We start from the raw sequence: 15,037 nt of genomic DNA, 5'->3' as shown, positions 1-15,037 counted from the left end.
AAGAAGTTGAAGGAAGTGGGCACCCAAGTGCACTTGCAGGAGAGGTTGACCATGCATCGCCTCTCCTTGAGGCAGGACCCATGTCCCAGAACAGCCACCGCCATTGGGGAGAAACTGCTTCACTGGCGGGTCGCTCCTTCTGGAGGTCTCTCTCCATCAGGCTAGAGGACCAGCGGATGCATTTACAGCACTCGCTGCATCGCGGTGCTCTGCGTTTCATGTTTTGGTGGCTGAGGATCCAGGAAAAAAAATCCTTCTCCGGTAATGAACAGGTAAGCTGGTGTAAGGGGCCTGCTATTTTTAGAGGACAAACCTGCTTGGATGAGCAAGTTTTCTAAGCCACAGGGTGACACTGTGGGTGGTGGGGAGACTGTTGTAGATTTGCAGTTTCTGTGCCTGGCTGTGAAGGGTGAGGTTGTTATTCCCAAAAAACCCCCCCCTAGGGCTCCTAGCCTTTAACCAAGAATATTTTAAGCAAAGAGTGAACACAAAGCTTCTGCTGTGACAGTTATTTAACAGTTCTTTATCTCAATTCAGAACATATTCCACCTTTTCCCTCATTTTACGATTACCTGTTTATCCACTGTTCATTTTGCCAGGTTTAAGAGACCCTGCCGTGAGTTGTCCTTGAAAAACCTTTTCAGAAATTTTTATATCATATGCACATACGTATGTGTCTCTAAGTATATGTATATATGGGTGTATGTATGTGTGTGCATGTGTGTGTATATTTACATTTGTATGGGCTCTGATACGTAATGAAAACTCACTGAGGATTTTGGATTGGCAAAATTTGCTGGCTTAGTGCATTTCACCTTTTTATTTTCTTAGATGTGTTTTTGTCTGTGTGATTTGGGAATTACCCTTCTGAAGAACCAAAACCATGGTGTATCCGTAGCTTGTGTTTACTGCTGCAAACAGTGCAGACTCGCTCTTCACTGCCTGGTTTCTGAATATAATCCAAAACATTTTAAAATGTTTTTATAAGTGTGCATTTAAGGGCTATGGTATGTCTAACTGGCACTGGTTGGACGCTTGTCTGCATGGTGCAGTGGCTTGTGTGGTGCACGTCCACGTGTCTGTGCAGGGTTTTGGCACCTCATAGACTTGCACCTTGAGAACCGTTGTGTAATTTGGGCTGTCTCAGCTGTACCTACATGCACTGAACAAATACGTATACAGGAACACAAATGTAATCTACTTTTCTTCCAGCAGCTGGTAATGCACTGCCTGGCTTCCTGAGGAACTCAGCACAGACCCACCCTCCTGTAAAACAATGTCATTTCTCCTACTGTGTCCTAACAGCTTGTTCTGGGTGCTGTCAAGGCATGTTCGATTGCATCAGTTCAACACTGGAAATTCATTCAAGACATTTTTCCGGGCTCTCTGGTGGCTGCTGTTGGGAATGATCCTACTTTGCCCTCCAGCACATTGTTCTGTTTTTAAAATTGGACTGCTCGGACCCTGGAACTGTGACCCTTTCTTTTCCAAAGCCTTTCCCCATGTGGCTGCCAGGTTAGCAGTGGGACGAATTAGCAAAGATTCTTCAATAAATCTCGGCCACAGGCTAGATTATGTGGTCCTGCAAGAAGAATGCGAGACATCAAGAGCTCTGGTTAGATTCATTGACTTTGGAAAGCTTTCCTCGGCTTTCATAGGTCCCCTGAATCCTGGCTTCTGTGAAGTGGCTACACTTTTAGGGCAAAACTGGAATAAAGCCATCTTCTCATGGATGTGCATCAATTATAAACTGGATTCCACCACCTACAACCCTACATTTGCAAGGACCCTACCCTCTCCAACCCAAGTTTTGTTTACAATAATGAAATATTTTAACTGGGCTCATGTTGGCATCATTGCTTCCAACGAAGATATTTGGATGGACACAGCCAACAAGTTAGCGAGTGCACTCAGGAACCAGGGGCTTCCTGTAGGCACTGTCACATCCATGCGTAAAGGAGAAAAAGGCATTGAAGACACCTGGAATGAGATTAAAGAAGCTGACAGCATCAGAAGTAAGTGCTTTGAGTCTCATTCCTTTTTTTTTAAAATTTTCTCTAGGGTAGGACTACATTGTTATACAACAGGCATGGCTTAGAGAATGAAAATTTGGAGTCACTGAAGTCAAGCAGATTTTTATCTTTGACCCTAAAGGAGCCAGGGCTTCACGAAAAACAATACTGGGCATTCTGCATGTGATGGAGATAAGGCAAAATAGTCTTCTACAACATAAAAGATTGGGTCCACCTTGTTTGAAAAAAGAGTATTTAGTAGACAGATGTCTGTGCTTGACCTTGTCAAGTGTAAAGAGGGATTTATAGGAAGGTTTTATATTTATAGTGTTTTGGATTACGGATTATCAAAAATTTCACTCTTTGATGCTGTGTCCTTGCTCTCTGTGTTCACTGAAGGTATCAAGTGAAATCCAGTGTTATACATCACATACTAAAGCAGTCGAAGGGCCCTTGTTAACATACAGCATGTAGTAAAGAATCATCTTTTTTCTCTTGAGAAAATGTGGGAAAAATATCATGCTTTTCTGGTTCAGAGACTTGTTAGGAAGTCTGTGATGGACCTCTGATCCTGGATGTACACCTCTGCAGGCAGCACTGTGAATCCGGATGAGGATGCATTTTAGCTAAGAGTTTGGCTTTTATCCTAAAGACTAAGAAGGGTAGCAAGGTGCTGTCTAACTTGGAGTTTTATCAGTGCTAAAATCTATGCTTGAGACCAAATTCGTCTTGGGTGGGTTCACCTCATCACCATCATGGCTCTCCGTGTGAGTTAGAGATGATGGGCTCCTTTCCTAACCAATGGAGAGAACTAGTCCCTCTTCAAACAGGATTAATCTAACCAGCTTAAGCTTCCTGTTGTAGCATGGGCTGAATCACTGCCTAGAAGCACCCGTTTCTTTCCTGTAATTCAGCAACCTGAAAATGCTCTTGTTCACTTCAGCTTCTACTTGGCCAAGGATACTTCTCCTAAGGAGAGACCACAGCTATTCTAGCAATCCTACTTCGTTACGGTTCAGTAGCAGGCTGGTCTCCTTTACAACTTCCCATCATTGTCCTCCTTTGCTCCTCTCGCTGACTGAGTTTTGAAATTCTGCCTTTGTTGAAAATTCAGGAGTGCTTCCTTTCACAAAGGGCCAGTGAGCATGGTGGCAAGCCTGTTAGACAGGTACACTTGTATTTCAGATCTCCCCACCAGACATGGGGACATTGGCCCCATGGCATTTTGCAGGCAAATACAGACTCTGGGACAGCCAGGCGTGGACTAGATGATGCAACACAGCATAGTGCCCAACCCAAAATCTGTATATGTGGTGACAAGGTGAAGGGCTGGAGCTTGGGCACTGCTAATGACTGTGTGGTGTCTGTCAGTTCAGGGCACACAGAGGGAAAGCTCGTGTCTCTCAGTCAATGACAACGATGACCGTGACTACACATCATGTTAGCTTGTGCCTCACTTTTGTCAAAATTTCTCTCCACTTATCCTTCCAGATGGCTCCAGGAATGGGTAATATTTACAGCCTCCTTTGCTAGATATTGCAGACCTCCAGAGGTTGAACAAAATTGATGTAGCTCCCAACTTCTTCAGCATATAACATTGGTTGGGGACCATTAGAGCCTGACTTGATATAGCAGTTCAGATAGCTCTTTTACTGGGGGGAGGGAGCTATTTTGTGCCGAAACCCCCAAATGGATTAACAACACTGTAATCTTTGTATTTCAGTTATAGTCCTGTGCATGCATTCTGTGCTTGTTGGAGGGGAGGAACAGGCCACCTTACTCAAAAAAGCTCTGGAAATGGGACTAGCAGATGGAAGATACGTCTTTGTTCCATATGACACTTTACTGTACAGTCTTCCTTACCAAAACAACACATTCAACATCTTTGATAATGACAGCAAGCTCCAGGAAGCATATGATGCTGTGCTGACTATCACACTGGAGTCTGGAGAAAGGACGTTTTATGATGCATTCAGGGAAGCTAAAGAAAGTGGTGAAATAACCAGGGATTTGGAAGTCACCCAGGTAAATATTCTTTCTATCGGGCTTTTCTGGGCTGGCAACAGGAGACGAGGGACAAACAATAGTTACAGAGAAAGTATAGGGGACAGACAACCCAGACTGAGTACTTTTATTTTGAGAAAAATATGATGAAAGATGGATGTGGTCTGCATTCATTGGGAAAGGATATTTCTCCTGGATGTCTGGCAATCTAACTCAATTGGTTCAACTGCAGGACGATGCTGGGAGTTCAAGAGAAAGGGGGTGTCTCTGAGAGTCTCAGATTTGGTTTGCTGTGTGCTAACTGCAATAGGCCTAAGCTGAAGAGGTGTCTCCTAAGACGGATAAAGTCCACGGAGTTCGTAAGGCACCAAAATAAGATGACCACATGCCTGCAAATTTGAGGGGATGTGACAGACAAATGAAATACTGGATGCTTCTAGAGGGAAATGCTTAGGGTCATTGCTGCCTCATTCCTCTTATCACTATAGACAAAGTTATTCTTTGTCACTACAATATTCTAAATGTCACAGGTAGCCTATAAAAAGAACCTAGTCAGTTCCTACCTTGTAGACACAACAAGAAGAGCTGGGGAATCTGTTATGCTGGTGAAGAGACACGGTATTCAGCTGAGCTAATCCTCAAATCTCACTATGATCCTCCAAAAAATTACAAGAACTTTTAAGGCATGATTTACCAGATCTGCATGCATGTCTGCTTTAGGAGGAGATGAATCACATTTTGAAAGCATCCATTTCTTTCCCTTCACTATAATGAGAGCCCAGGTTAACTATATTGAGTGTAGGGTTCTTCATTGCAGGTGTCTACATCTGATCAATGAATCCCACCACAGATTTCAAATTCTGTGGCTCCCAAGAGCACTCCTCATTTTATCATGAGCGTATGGCTATAATCTCTCTTCACCTACCAATGGTGAATGACCATGTGATTGCAAATGCCACCACATTTGTTTTTAGGGGAGGGGAAACTTATAGGTTCCTAAATCAAGGCCAGCACAGAAGGGAGCAATGCAAGAAGAAAAGGATCTGGTACCCCACAGAACAAGTTTGCTGTGGCTCTGCTTTAAGATTTTTACATCTTAGGAATAAAGAATGTTCTGATGGAGAGGACCAATCCTTTGGGTATGACACTTTTCCTTCCTGGGTAGGGAGGTGAGACTTTGACTTTGATCTCCTATTTGTGGAAGATGTTTTAGCGCAGTTCTTTGGGGCAGGTTGTGACAAAATGCCAGCTGAACATTAGGCTCAGAGTCTTGCCTCTTCCTATGATAAAACAATTTTATGTGGTTTTAAAAATATTTTGAAATTGTATTTTGGGAAACAATCGTAAGAAAAGACAAATATTCAAAGCCACACATATTTTGTGTTGATTCAGAGCTACACCTTCAACCTGAGGTTCTCCAAACCCATTACTCTGTGAGCCTTAATGCTCAGGTGTCTCAATTCTTGAGTTTGCAGTTTAGCCAGCAGGACGTCTTTTGCCACAGATCTCAAACTAGAGGCTGGCAGCAGTATATTCTGACGTCAATTCTCCTGTATTTTTAGGTTTCTCCACTTTTTGGAACAATCTATGATGCCATTTACTTCATGGCAATGGCTATAGACAGTGCTCGGAGGAAAGGAGTCAGAATCTCAGGAGCTAAGATAGCTGAGCACACAAAAAACTTCAGTTTCCCTGGATTTAGTCACCGGGTAGAGACAGACAACTGCGGGAAGGGACTGAGCAACTATGTGATACTGGACACAGATGGTCATGGGAACCAGCTCTTCCCAACTCACTTGCTGGACATGTCTTCAGACTCTGTGCAGCCTCTAGGTCGGGCTATTCACTTTCCCAGCGGAGCTCCACCCAAGCCAGACTCCAGCTGCTGGTTTGATCCGGACGTTCTCTGCGCTGGAGGTAAGAAAGACAAAAAACCCAGGGTAAAACCGCATTGGGTCCGTGCTTATTATTTATTTCATCTTTTCTCTTACTCCAGGAGAGAGCTCCCCAAAAAGAAAACATAAACTCAAGAAACTCATACAATTATGACCAGTCATCTTGCTGTTTGTAATGGGAGGCCTATGCAGAGATCCCACTATTGATCCACAAGACTCTCTTATTGCTTGTTAGGTCAATAAGGTTGTTGTCGCTGTTGTGTGCTGGAAAGAGTTTTCCAGGTCTAACAGTCAACATCTGCCTATTTTGATAGCATTCAATAAATGCTGGAGGCTCCAGCCAGCACCGTGTTCCTATCCTTCTGAGGGACAGGGCACTAAGAGGATTTGTGTTGAAGACAGACTAAGAGACCTGCACTTCTCTCCCGGTTAACCCCAGCTTCTTTACCCAGTTAGCTCTGCAGCTTTAAGGATCATCAGAGCTCACCTCATCAAAAAGATACAATAATCATTACTCAAAATTGAGTTACTGTAGACAACAGAGGTGGTAACTGAAGACTTAGGGGCAGACATATCTGTGCTGTTTCCTGGGTTTGAGAGACTGGGCACTGGTTTTCCTTATTATTTTTAATTTGAGGTAACTGTGGTGAAGTTTTAAAGTCCACAGGGAAACCAAAATCTCAGGGTAGGATATTTAGCCTCCACTTGACATATTTGTTTATAATACTAAGCATTTACTCCTACTGCTCCAGGACATGACTTAAACAGGCAAAATTAACCACATCTACAGAATATGTCATTCAGCAGCTGAGAAAAACATTCCCCTTGGCTCAGCCATAGCTGGTTTAAATCAGTGTCACTCCATGGAAACTGGAGATACACTGATCTTACAGCAGCTATACTGATCTTACAGAAGCTATAGAAGAGACAAATATAATGCTACCATTTGTCTATTTTTGCACTGCTACTAAGAATGACATAGTAATTTAGCGTCCCATTGTAGTCTATGGAAAAATCCCAGTGATTTTTAGAGATCAGATTTTATGTTCACATCTTTACAAAAGCATAAACCTCTAGGCATTTGTCAGTGAAGCAGTAATTTATTATTATTACTAATATTTCAGAGACCGAATTTTATGCCTAGAATTAAATGCAGGCTTCAGTCTGGCTTTTGTGTGGAGTTAGGGTTGGAGGGGGATTGGATGTGAAGTTGCCAGGCTCCTGTGGTTCCTGAGCCCAGATCCACTAGGAGCAGGCTGAGCAGGTGCTCCCAGCACACGTGCACACACACACACACTGCTGACACAGCCAGTCACCGACAGAAAAACACATGTTAGAGAGCAATGTGCTTGCAGGCACCGCTACGCCCAACCAGCATTGCCAAGGCATGGACAACACAAATGGCCTGATGCTGTTCTTATGCACCACTTAATCAGGTTCCAGGCTTGCTACCAGATCTCACAACCCCAACTCCTGCATACATACGAACACATCCTCTGGGAGATGGTCCAAGCCTGTAATTCTCCCATAGCTAGCTCTCAAACCCTTTGGTCTCTGCAGAGGCTGGTCTCCAGACTTGTAGTCCCTCATGGGTTGCAGGCTCCAGGACTTCTTATCTTATGTGTTGGTTACGTTGATGTCTACAAACGTCACAAGCAGGCAGAGCACACTCACCCAGGGAAAAAAATTAGGAACAGCGGTTAAAAAGAAGGTAGGACAGATTGCAATGATCTGGTGCTGGGTTTGGCTGGAAAAATGCACAACATGCTTGTGTGTCACCAGCATCCCCATCCTCTCCACTATCCCATAGTTGAGCAGGCCCAACCCACCTCCACCCCTCCCTTTCCTGATTTTTGTCCCTTTAAACATCCAGTAAGAAGTTTCACATACTCCCACAATCCCCTTAAAACATCCCCTAATGAGTTTAACACAATCCTACAAGTCCCTTCAAGTATGCTGTAAATTTGCTCTTTCCCATGAGCCCATGATAACCTTGCTTTCACTTCTGATAAGTTATAAAGTTCTTGCCGAGCTTCTGCAAGGTTTTGCATGATCCCCGCAATGGCCCATCCATCATTGATATGAGCTCTCTGGTCTTTGGTATTGTTTTCACTATCTCCTGTTCCTTAGGGTTTGTTTATCTGGGTGGGTATTTTTTTACTTCTCTTGTCCTTTTACTGTCTCTTGTTCACGCCAGTGACTGTTGTGCTCCAACCAGCTCTGACTCTCAGATTATCAGATGCTTCAGTGAATGAAATTGGACAGACTTTGGATGTTTTCCAGATGTGGAAGAGTCCTTATGTCATAATGTGTAACTGTGCCCCTACATCAGCAAAGCTCATGATCAGGAAGAGACCCTTTGCTATTCCTTGGTTTTCTGCACTGGCTTTCACAGAATCAGGGAAACACAGGATCACAGAATGTTCGGGGTTGGAAGGGACCTTGAAAGATCGTCTAGTCCCACCCCCCTGCCAGAGCAGGACCACCGAGAGTAGGTCACACAGGAGCATGTCCAGGAGGGTTTTGAATGTCTCCAGAGAAGGAGACTCCACAACCTCTCTGGGCAGCCTGTTCCAGTGCTCTGTCACCCTCACAGTGAAAAGTGAGGGTTCCAGTTAATGTGGAACCTCCTGTGCTCCAGCTTGCACCCGTTGCCCCTTGTCTTGTCATTGGCCATCACTGAGAAGAGCCCTGCTCCATCCTCCTGACACTCACCCTTTACATAATTATAAACATTGAGGAGGTCACCCCTCAGTCTCTTCTTCTCCAAGCTCAAGACACCCAGCTGTCTTTACTTTCAAGTATCACATTGCATTAGAGTCCTCTAAAGTATGGCCAAGCACTTGTGGGTTATAATATGCAATGGTAATAAGTAAAAGAATTTCTCTCAGCCTCTTTCTCAAAGGAGGATTGTTCAGACAGCAGAGTCTCTGGGGGCTACCTGAGGAAGCTTGGGAGACAGGACAAGTAAAAAAACCCCTGACTGAATACCGAAGAGGACATTAACAAACGCCACATTATTCCCACCACACTGAGATCCGGGTTACAGATTCTCTCTGAAAATGTTAGAAGGCCATGCAGAGATGCGAGATAGGACTTTCATACCCCTACACACCATCGTTGGTTTGTCCAGGGGGCATTTGCTCCTTTATTCAGAAAGAAAACCAACCCATGCCACTGTGACTGGGCTATTCAGAGCTCATTCCCTCTTCAGTGAAAATTTTTGTAGCCGGCACCCATAGCCCCAGAGCACTAGGTCTCCTGGACATCTGCCTCTAAGCTGATCCAGTTCCTCCTTTTCTGTGGGTTTAGCATTGTGCAAGACCTTTATGGGATGTGTTCTGGCTTCACACTCACACCAGTCCTTCTGGAGGGGGCCACATCTTTGGCAGCTCCCTTGCCTCCTGGGGATGAATGTTGGGTTGCTGTCACTTGCTTTTATGAGGACCGCCACACTCTGACTGTCCATGCATGAAGAACAAACCTTCAGGTCAGCTTGGTGTGGTCTTGCTCATTCCTGTATTCAAGGTGGGAACCTCCTGGAGAAAGTTGGCTGTGTCTCCATTGCACTTTGGTGAAGTGAAACCTTGGCCTACAACCACACTGTCTGCGAGGTGGAGAAATGGGTGTGACGTATCCACTGTACTGGGCCGAGATTTCTTCTCAGATGGAGGTGTACAGGGCTAGTTCCAGGCTGGAGCATGAAAGCAGAGTGACTTCTTATGCAGAATCACACTATCATAGAATCTCAGAATGATTTGTGTTGGAAGAGATCAGTCCAACCCCCCTGCCATGGTCAGGGACATCTTTCACTAGGATTGTAGTGTCATAGAATAGTTTGGGTTGGAAGGGACCTTTCAAAATCATCTAGTTCAACCCTTCCATCTAGTCCAACCTCCTACTGGATCAGGCTGCTCAAAGTCCAATCCAACCTGACCTTGAACACTTCCAGGGATGGGGCATCTACAACTTCTCTGGGCAACCTGTTTCAGTGTATGTGTGAGGACGATCAGGGACTGGGGCCCTGGGCTGAAGCAGAAAGTAAGTCCAAACCTGTCAGGATAACTTCAGCTAAAATGTTCTGTCTTTTCCTGAAAAGGACACCAGTTTGCAAAAAAGCCTGCAGCTTTCACTATGAAGCTCTAGGTTTCAGTGCTTGCAAAAAGGCCTGTGATTTAGGTGCAAGCATGACATAGTTGTGAACCTTTTATCAACCCAGATTTCTCCATGCTTGTCTGTGTTTAAGGATCTCTGAATACAGACAGAATAAAATAGAAAAAAAAAACAGAAGACAGAACAGACAGAGCGAGCAAACAGTTCCCACTGGAATTTAGCTCATCCAGTCGTGTTGGCTTTCCTTAGCTCTCTAGCAAAGACAGTCACGAGCAAAGTATCTGTCTCCGGCACTTTCTGTTGATGGGCTCATTGAGGAAAACATCAACCTTCTCCTCCTTCTTCCTGCTCTTTTCAGCATTAGAAATCTGTATCAGGGAATGAAAAATCCCAGATGGGCTGGTGACTCACACTGGCTGTCAGTTTGATACCACATGATAAAGATTTTTTTCAACTTTTTGGTTCTTGGAGAGAAGAGGGTCAAATGTTCAAAAGTTATGATCTTTGCAGAAGCTGCCTCTAAATCTTCATACTTCCCTCTGAGTCCAGTCTTTATTTACTTGAAGAAAAACTGTTTTTCCACGGATCCAGGGCTCTAGGTCTGATATAGAAAAAAAAGTGCATGGAAATAAATAATTGAAGTATTTGCAGTCTCAGGTAAATAGAGTCAGTAAGTATTTGTGTATTCACAAATTAACATTGCATAAAAATTGTCTTCTAGCATTCTCTTGGCTGAATATTTGACTTTGTAGTCTAATGGTCTAATATTGATATTTTTAATATTATTGTCTAAATCAAAGGGATTTTCTAATTCACTGATTCTTTCCTCCTCTTTGCACAGGGATCGAGCCTACAGTCATGATTTTGGGAGTGATGCTGATATTTGCCCTAGTGCTTTGTGCTGTGGGCCTGGCTTCTCTCGTCAGGTGAGAATTGCAGTGCATATTTGGTTTGGTGCCACTTTTAGCTTCTGTGGGAGACTTGCATTTTAACCAGCAGTTCGGACCATGTGAACACCTAGTGGGTTTGACCATGGTCTTTGTTCTCCAGCCACATATATCTTCACTTTATTAAGTGATAGTGGCTTGAGCACTGCAGGCATTGGTTCTGCAGTCTCAGGAGGACTCATTTTACCCTTAATCCAGTCCAGGTCTTGGAAGAACATTGCAGTCTGTTGCTGGAAGGATTAGCTGGATGATGGCTCTCTACCATTAGGAAGGTGGCTACCACTTTGAAAGTGCAGCGTGCAGTACAAACCAACAACAGGAATCTGCTTTAAGAATGTTGTGGTGGAGACTGAGCCATGTTAAATGTCTTATTTCTTATTCCAGATCATTCTTCCCTGGATTTTTGTCCCTAATATAATCATGATTCCTATTAAGCACCTAGGCTGGCCCTCTTTGCCTTCTCCATGCACTTCAGAGAAAGAGATCAAGAATATCTCTGGAAAGCATTTGGAGCAATTAATTAGGATGCCTCTTTATTACCAAGTTCATTCACTCCTTGTTTTGAACTGAGTCCAGCTCCCCAGTCATTCACCTTGCGTATATATTTGTCTGGGCATGGCATCTTTGGAGTAAACGAAGCAGTCTGCTGGGGAAGCAGCAGTTTCCAACAATTGCATAGGTCACACTTGTGTCCCAAATCTATATCCAAGGTGGACATGAGGCAGCATGGACCGGGTGGTCCAGGAACTACGGATTGCTTTTTGGCAAGGACACTATGGCCGTAACCTAAGGTAATCTGCGCCAAACTGGCTCCTGGAGTAATCTGTCTCTCATTACTGATGTCTCCATGGTGCATGACTGAAATTAGAGTGAACATATTTACTCAGCAGCAATTAGTTCAGCAGAGCAGGGTTCCCAGATCATCCCATCCAGTTCTGCTTCTCAAATCATCACAAACCATGTCTTCTCTCTATCCCTGAATCATCCCACCAAACCCAGATGGTATAAGGCCACCCAGCAAGCAACACCCCAAACAGTTCCCCTGCTTATAACACACAGCTGTTTTTGATACCTTATAATGGCAGGCACTGAGGAGGTTGCCTCCATCCACCAGCACTTTAAAGCCCTTGGCCACCAGCCTCTACAATTACGTAAATAAAAGACAATCTTTCTGCCTACTCTACTTGTAAGCTGTTCCACAAGTACCAGACTGTGCTTGGGAAGGCTCAGTCTTGAGTAAAGATGTATGGCCATCTGCAAGGGGAAAAAAAATCTAGCATGACTCAGACAATGATTTATGTTAGGGAAGGGCATGTCTGGAACTAAATTTAAACCACAGCACGGTCTGAGTTCAAATGTGGGAGCTCTGGTCTTAGCTCTGCCAGGGATCTGCTGTGTGACCTTAATTATGAGTCACTCCACTGTCTGTGCTTTGCTTTCAGCAGAGGGGTGCTTTTCTCCATGCTTGGGAGAGAGGACATGATTGACTGAGCAAGGTGAAAAGTACATAAGAGATGAGTTTTGCATGAAGCTGAGTTAGGTGGCTTGGGACAAAGCAGTTAGAGAAAGATTATTAAAAAATCATTCCAGGAGATGCCTGTGGCCATATGGCTAAGGCTCCCAAAGAACTCCAAAAAGCTGTCTGTGGTCTTCTAAAATGCCTGGAGTGGTACATGCAATGGAAAACCTGGCAATCTATGGATATTTTGCAAATCACAAAATCACAGAATGTTAGGGGTTGGAAGAGACCTCGAAAGATCATCTAGTCCCACCCCCCTGCCAGAGCAGGACCACCTACAGCAGGTCACACAGAAACATGCCCAGGCGGGTTTTGGATGTCTCCAGAGAAGGAGACTCCACCACCCCTCTGGGCAGCCTGTTCCACTGCTCTCTCACACTCACAGGGAAAAAGTTTTTCCTTATGTTAGTGTGGAACCTCCTGTGCTCCAGCTGCCCCTTGTCCTGTCATTGGCCATCACTGAGAAGAGCCCAGCTCCATCCTCCTGACACTCGCCATTTACGTATTTATAAACATTGATGAGGTCACCCCTCAGTCTCCTCTTCTCCAAGCTGAACAGACCCAGCTCCCTCAGCCTTTCATCATAAGGGAGATGCTCCACCCCCTTCATCACCTTTGTGGCTCTGCACTGGACTCTTTCCAGCAGTTCCCCGTCCTTCTTGAACTGAGGGGCCCAGAACTGGACACACTGTTCCAGACGGGGTCTCACCAGGGCAGAGGAGAGGGGGAGGAGAACCTCTCTCAACCTACTGACCACCCCTTTCTAATCCACCCCAGGATGCCATTGGCCTTCTTGGCCACGAGGGCACATTGCTGGCTCATGGACATCCTGCTGTCCACAGGACCCCCAGGTCCCTTTTCCCTACACTACTCTCTAACAGCTCATTCCCCAGCCTAGGCTGGTACATGGGGCGATTCTTTCCCAGATGCAAGACTCGACACTTGCCCTTGTTGTAGTTCATCAAATGTCTCCCCCTCCAGCTCTCCAGCCTGTTCACGTCCCACTGAATGGCAGCACAGCCTCCTGGTGTGTCAGCCACTCCTCCCAGTTTTGTGCCATCAGCAAACTTGTTGACAGTGCACTCTATTCTCTCATCCAGGTCATTGATGAATACATTGAATCGTGCTGGTCCCAGTACCGACCCCTGAGGGACTCCACTAGATACAGGCCTCCAACTGGACTCTGTCTCATTGACCACAACTCTCTGACTTCTTTCCTTCAGCCAATTCACAATCCACCTCGCTACCCAATCATCCAGACCACACTTCCTCAGTTTAGCTGCGAGGATGCTGTGGGAGATGGTGTCAAATGCTTTACTGAAATCAAGGTAAACCACATCTACCGCACTACCATCATCTATGCACCTGGTTCTGTCTTCATAAAAGGCTATCAGGTTGGTCAAACATGACTTCCCCTTGGTGAAGCCATGTTGACTGCTCCTAATGATCCTCTTATCCTTGATATGCCTAGAGACAGCTCCAAGGATAAATTGTTCCATCACTTTTCCAGGGATGGAGGTGAGGCTGACCGGTCTGTAGTTACCTGGGTCCTCCTTCTTGCCCTTTTTGAAGACTGAAGTGACATTTGCTTTCCTCCAGTCCTCAGGCACCTCACCTGTTCCCCACGACTTACCAAAGATGATGGAGAGTCGTCTAACAATGACCCACCAGCCCCCTCAGCACCCATGGGTGCGTCCCATCAGGGCCCATGGATTTATGTTGTGTCCAGCTTGCTTAATTGATCCCTAACCCAGTCCTCATCAACCAAGTCAAACTTCTCCTTTATCTTGACTTCCTCTGGGGCCTCAGGGGTCTGGGGCTCCTGAGAACAGTCTCCAGCAGTATAGACAGAGGCAAAGAAGGCATTCAGTAACTCTGCCTTCATTGTATCCTCTGTCGTCAGGGCACCCACCTCATTCAACAGTGGGGCTACACTGCCTGTCAGTTTTGTCTGCAATGTATTTGAAGAAGCCCTTTCTGTTGTCCTTGACCTCCCTTGCAAGGCTTAACTCCAAGGAGGCCTTAGCTTTCCTAGTTGCCTCCCTACATCCTCTGACAGCAGTCTTATAGTCCTCCCAAGTGGCCATCCCCTCCTTTCAAGATCTATAGACTCTCAAAATGGATTCTTTCTACAGTACAGTTAGCAGAAAGCATCCTACTGCCCATTTCATCAGGAAAAGTCTTAAGTGTGTGCAGATCAGACATCTGCTGCAGTGGAAACGAAGGTCCTTAAACAAAAATAGTGACATTAGGGGCTCTGGAGGAGCTTTTCTTTCCCTTCTTTGTTCTTGCTTGACGAGTTTTTGACTAATAGATACAGTGTGCTTTGTGCTCAGTGATAGACCTTGACATCCATTGAAATAGTGGGTTCAAAACGATGGAGTGTGACTTCTGCCTCTTCCTTGAGTCCTTAAAATGGCCATGTGGTGGGTATTACTGTCAGATGTATCCCAGCTAAAAACTAACATTGAAACTCTGGAATGATTCGTAACGACTTGCACGAAGTGGACATGAGCCTGTTTGAACTATCCCATGAACATGTAGTCC

The 15,037-nt window shown here is 45.0% G+C and overlaps 1 protein-coding gene across 1 annotated transcript in view; it reads left to right on the top strand.

The window, feature by feature from the left end:
* Positions 1-264: 264 nt before the first annotated feature.
* GUCY2F (guanylate cyclase 2F, retinal) overlaps positions 265-15,037 on the top strand; it is a 45,839-nt gene continuing 31,066 nt past the window's right edge. Inside the window, 6 exon segments of the mRNA XM_086481550.1 lie at positions 265-272; positions 1,516-1,999; positions 3,130-3,151; positions 3,742-4,037; positions 5,579-5,933; positions 10,866-10,950. Coding sequence (XP_086337676.1) covers positions 265-272; positions 1,516-1,999; positions 3,130-3,151; positions 3,742-4,037; positions 5,579-5,933; positions 10,866-10,950 — 1,250 coding nt within the window.

The sequence above is a fragment of the Leptosomus discolor genome, chromosome 1 (genome assembly GCF_034619465.1).
Source record: "Leptosomus discolor isolate bLepDis1 chromosome 1, bLepDis1.hap2, whole genome shotgun sequence".
NCBI lineage: Eukaryota > Metazoa > Chordata > Aves > Leptosomiformes > Leptosomidae > Leptosomus > Leptosomus discolor.
This window is presented reverse-complemented; position numbering and strand designations above follow the sequence as displayed.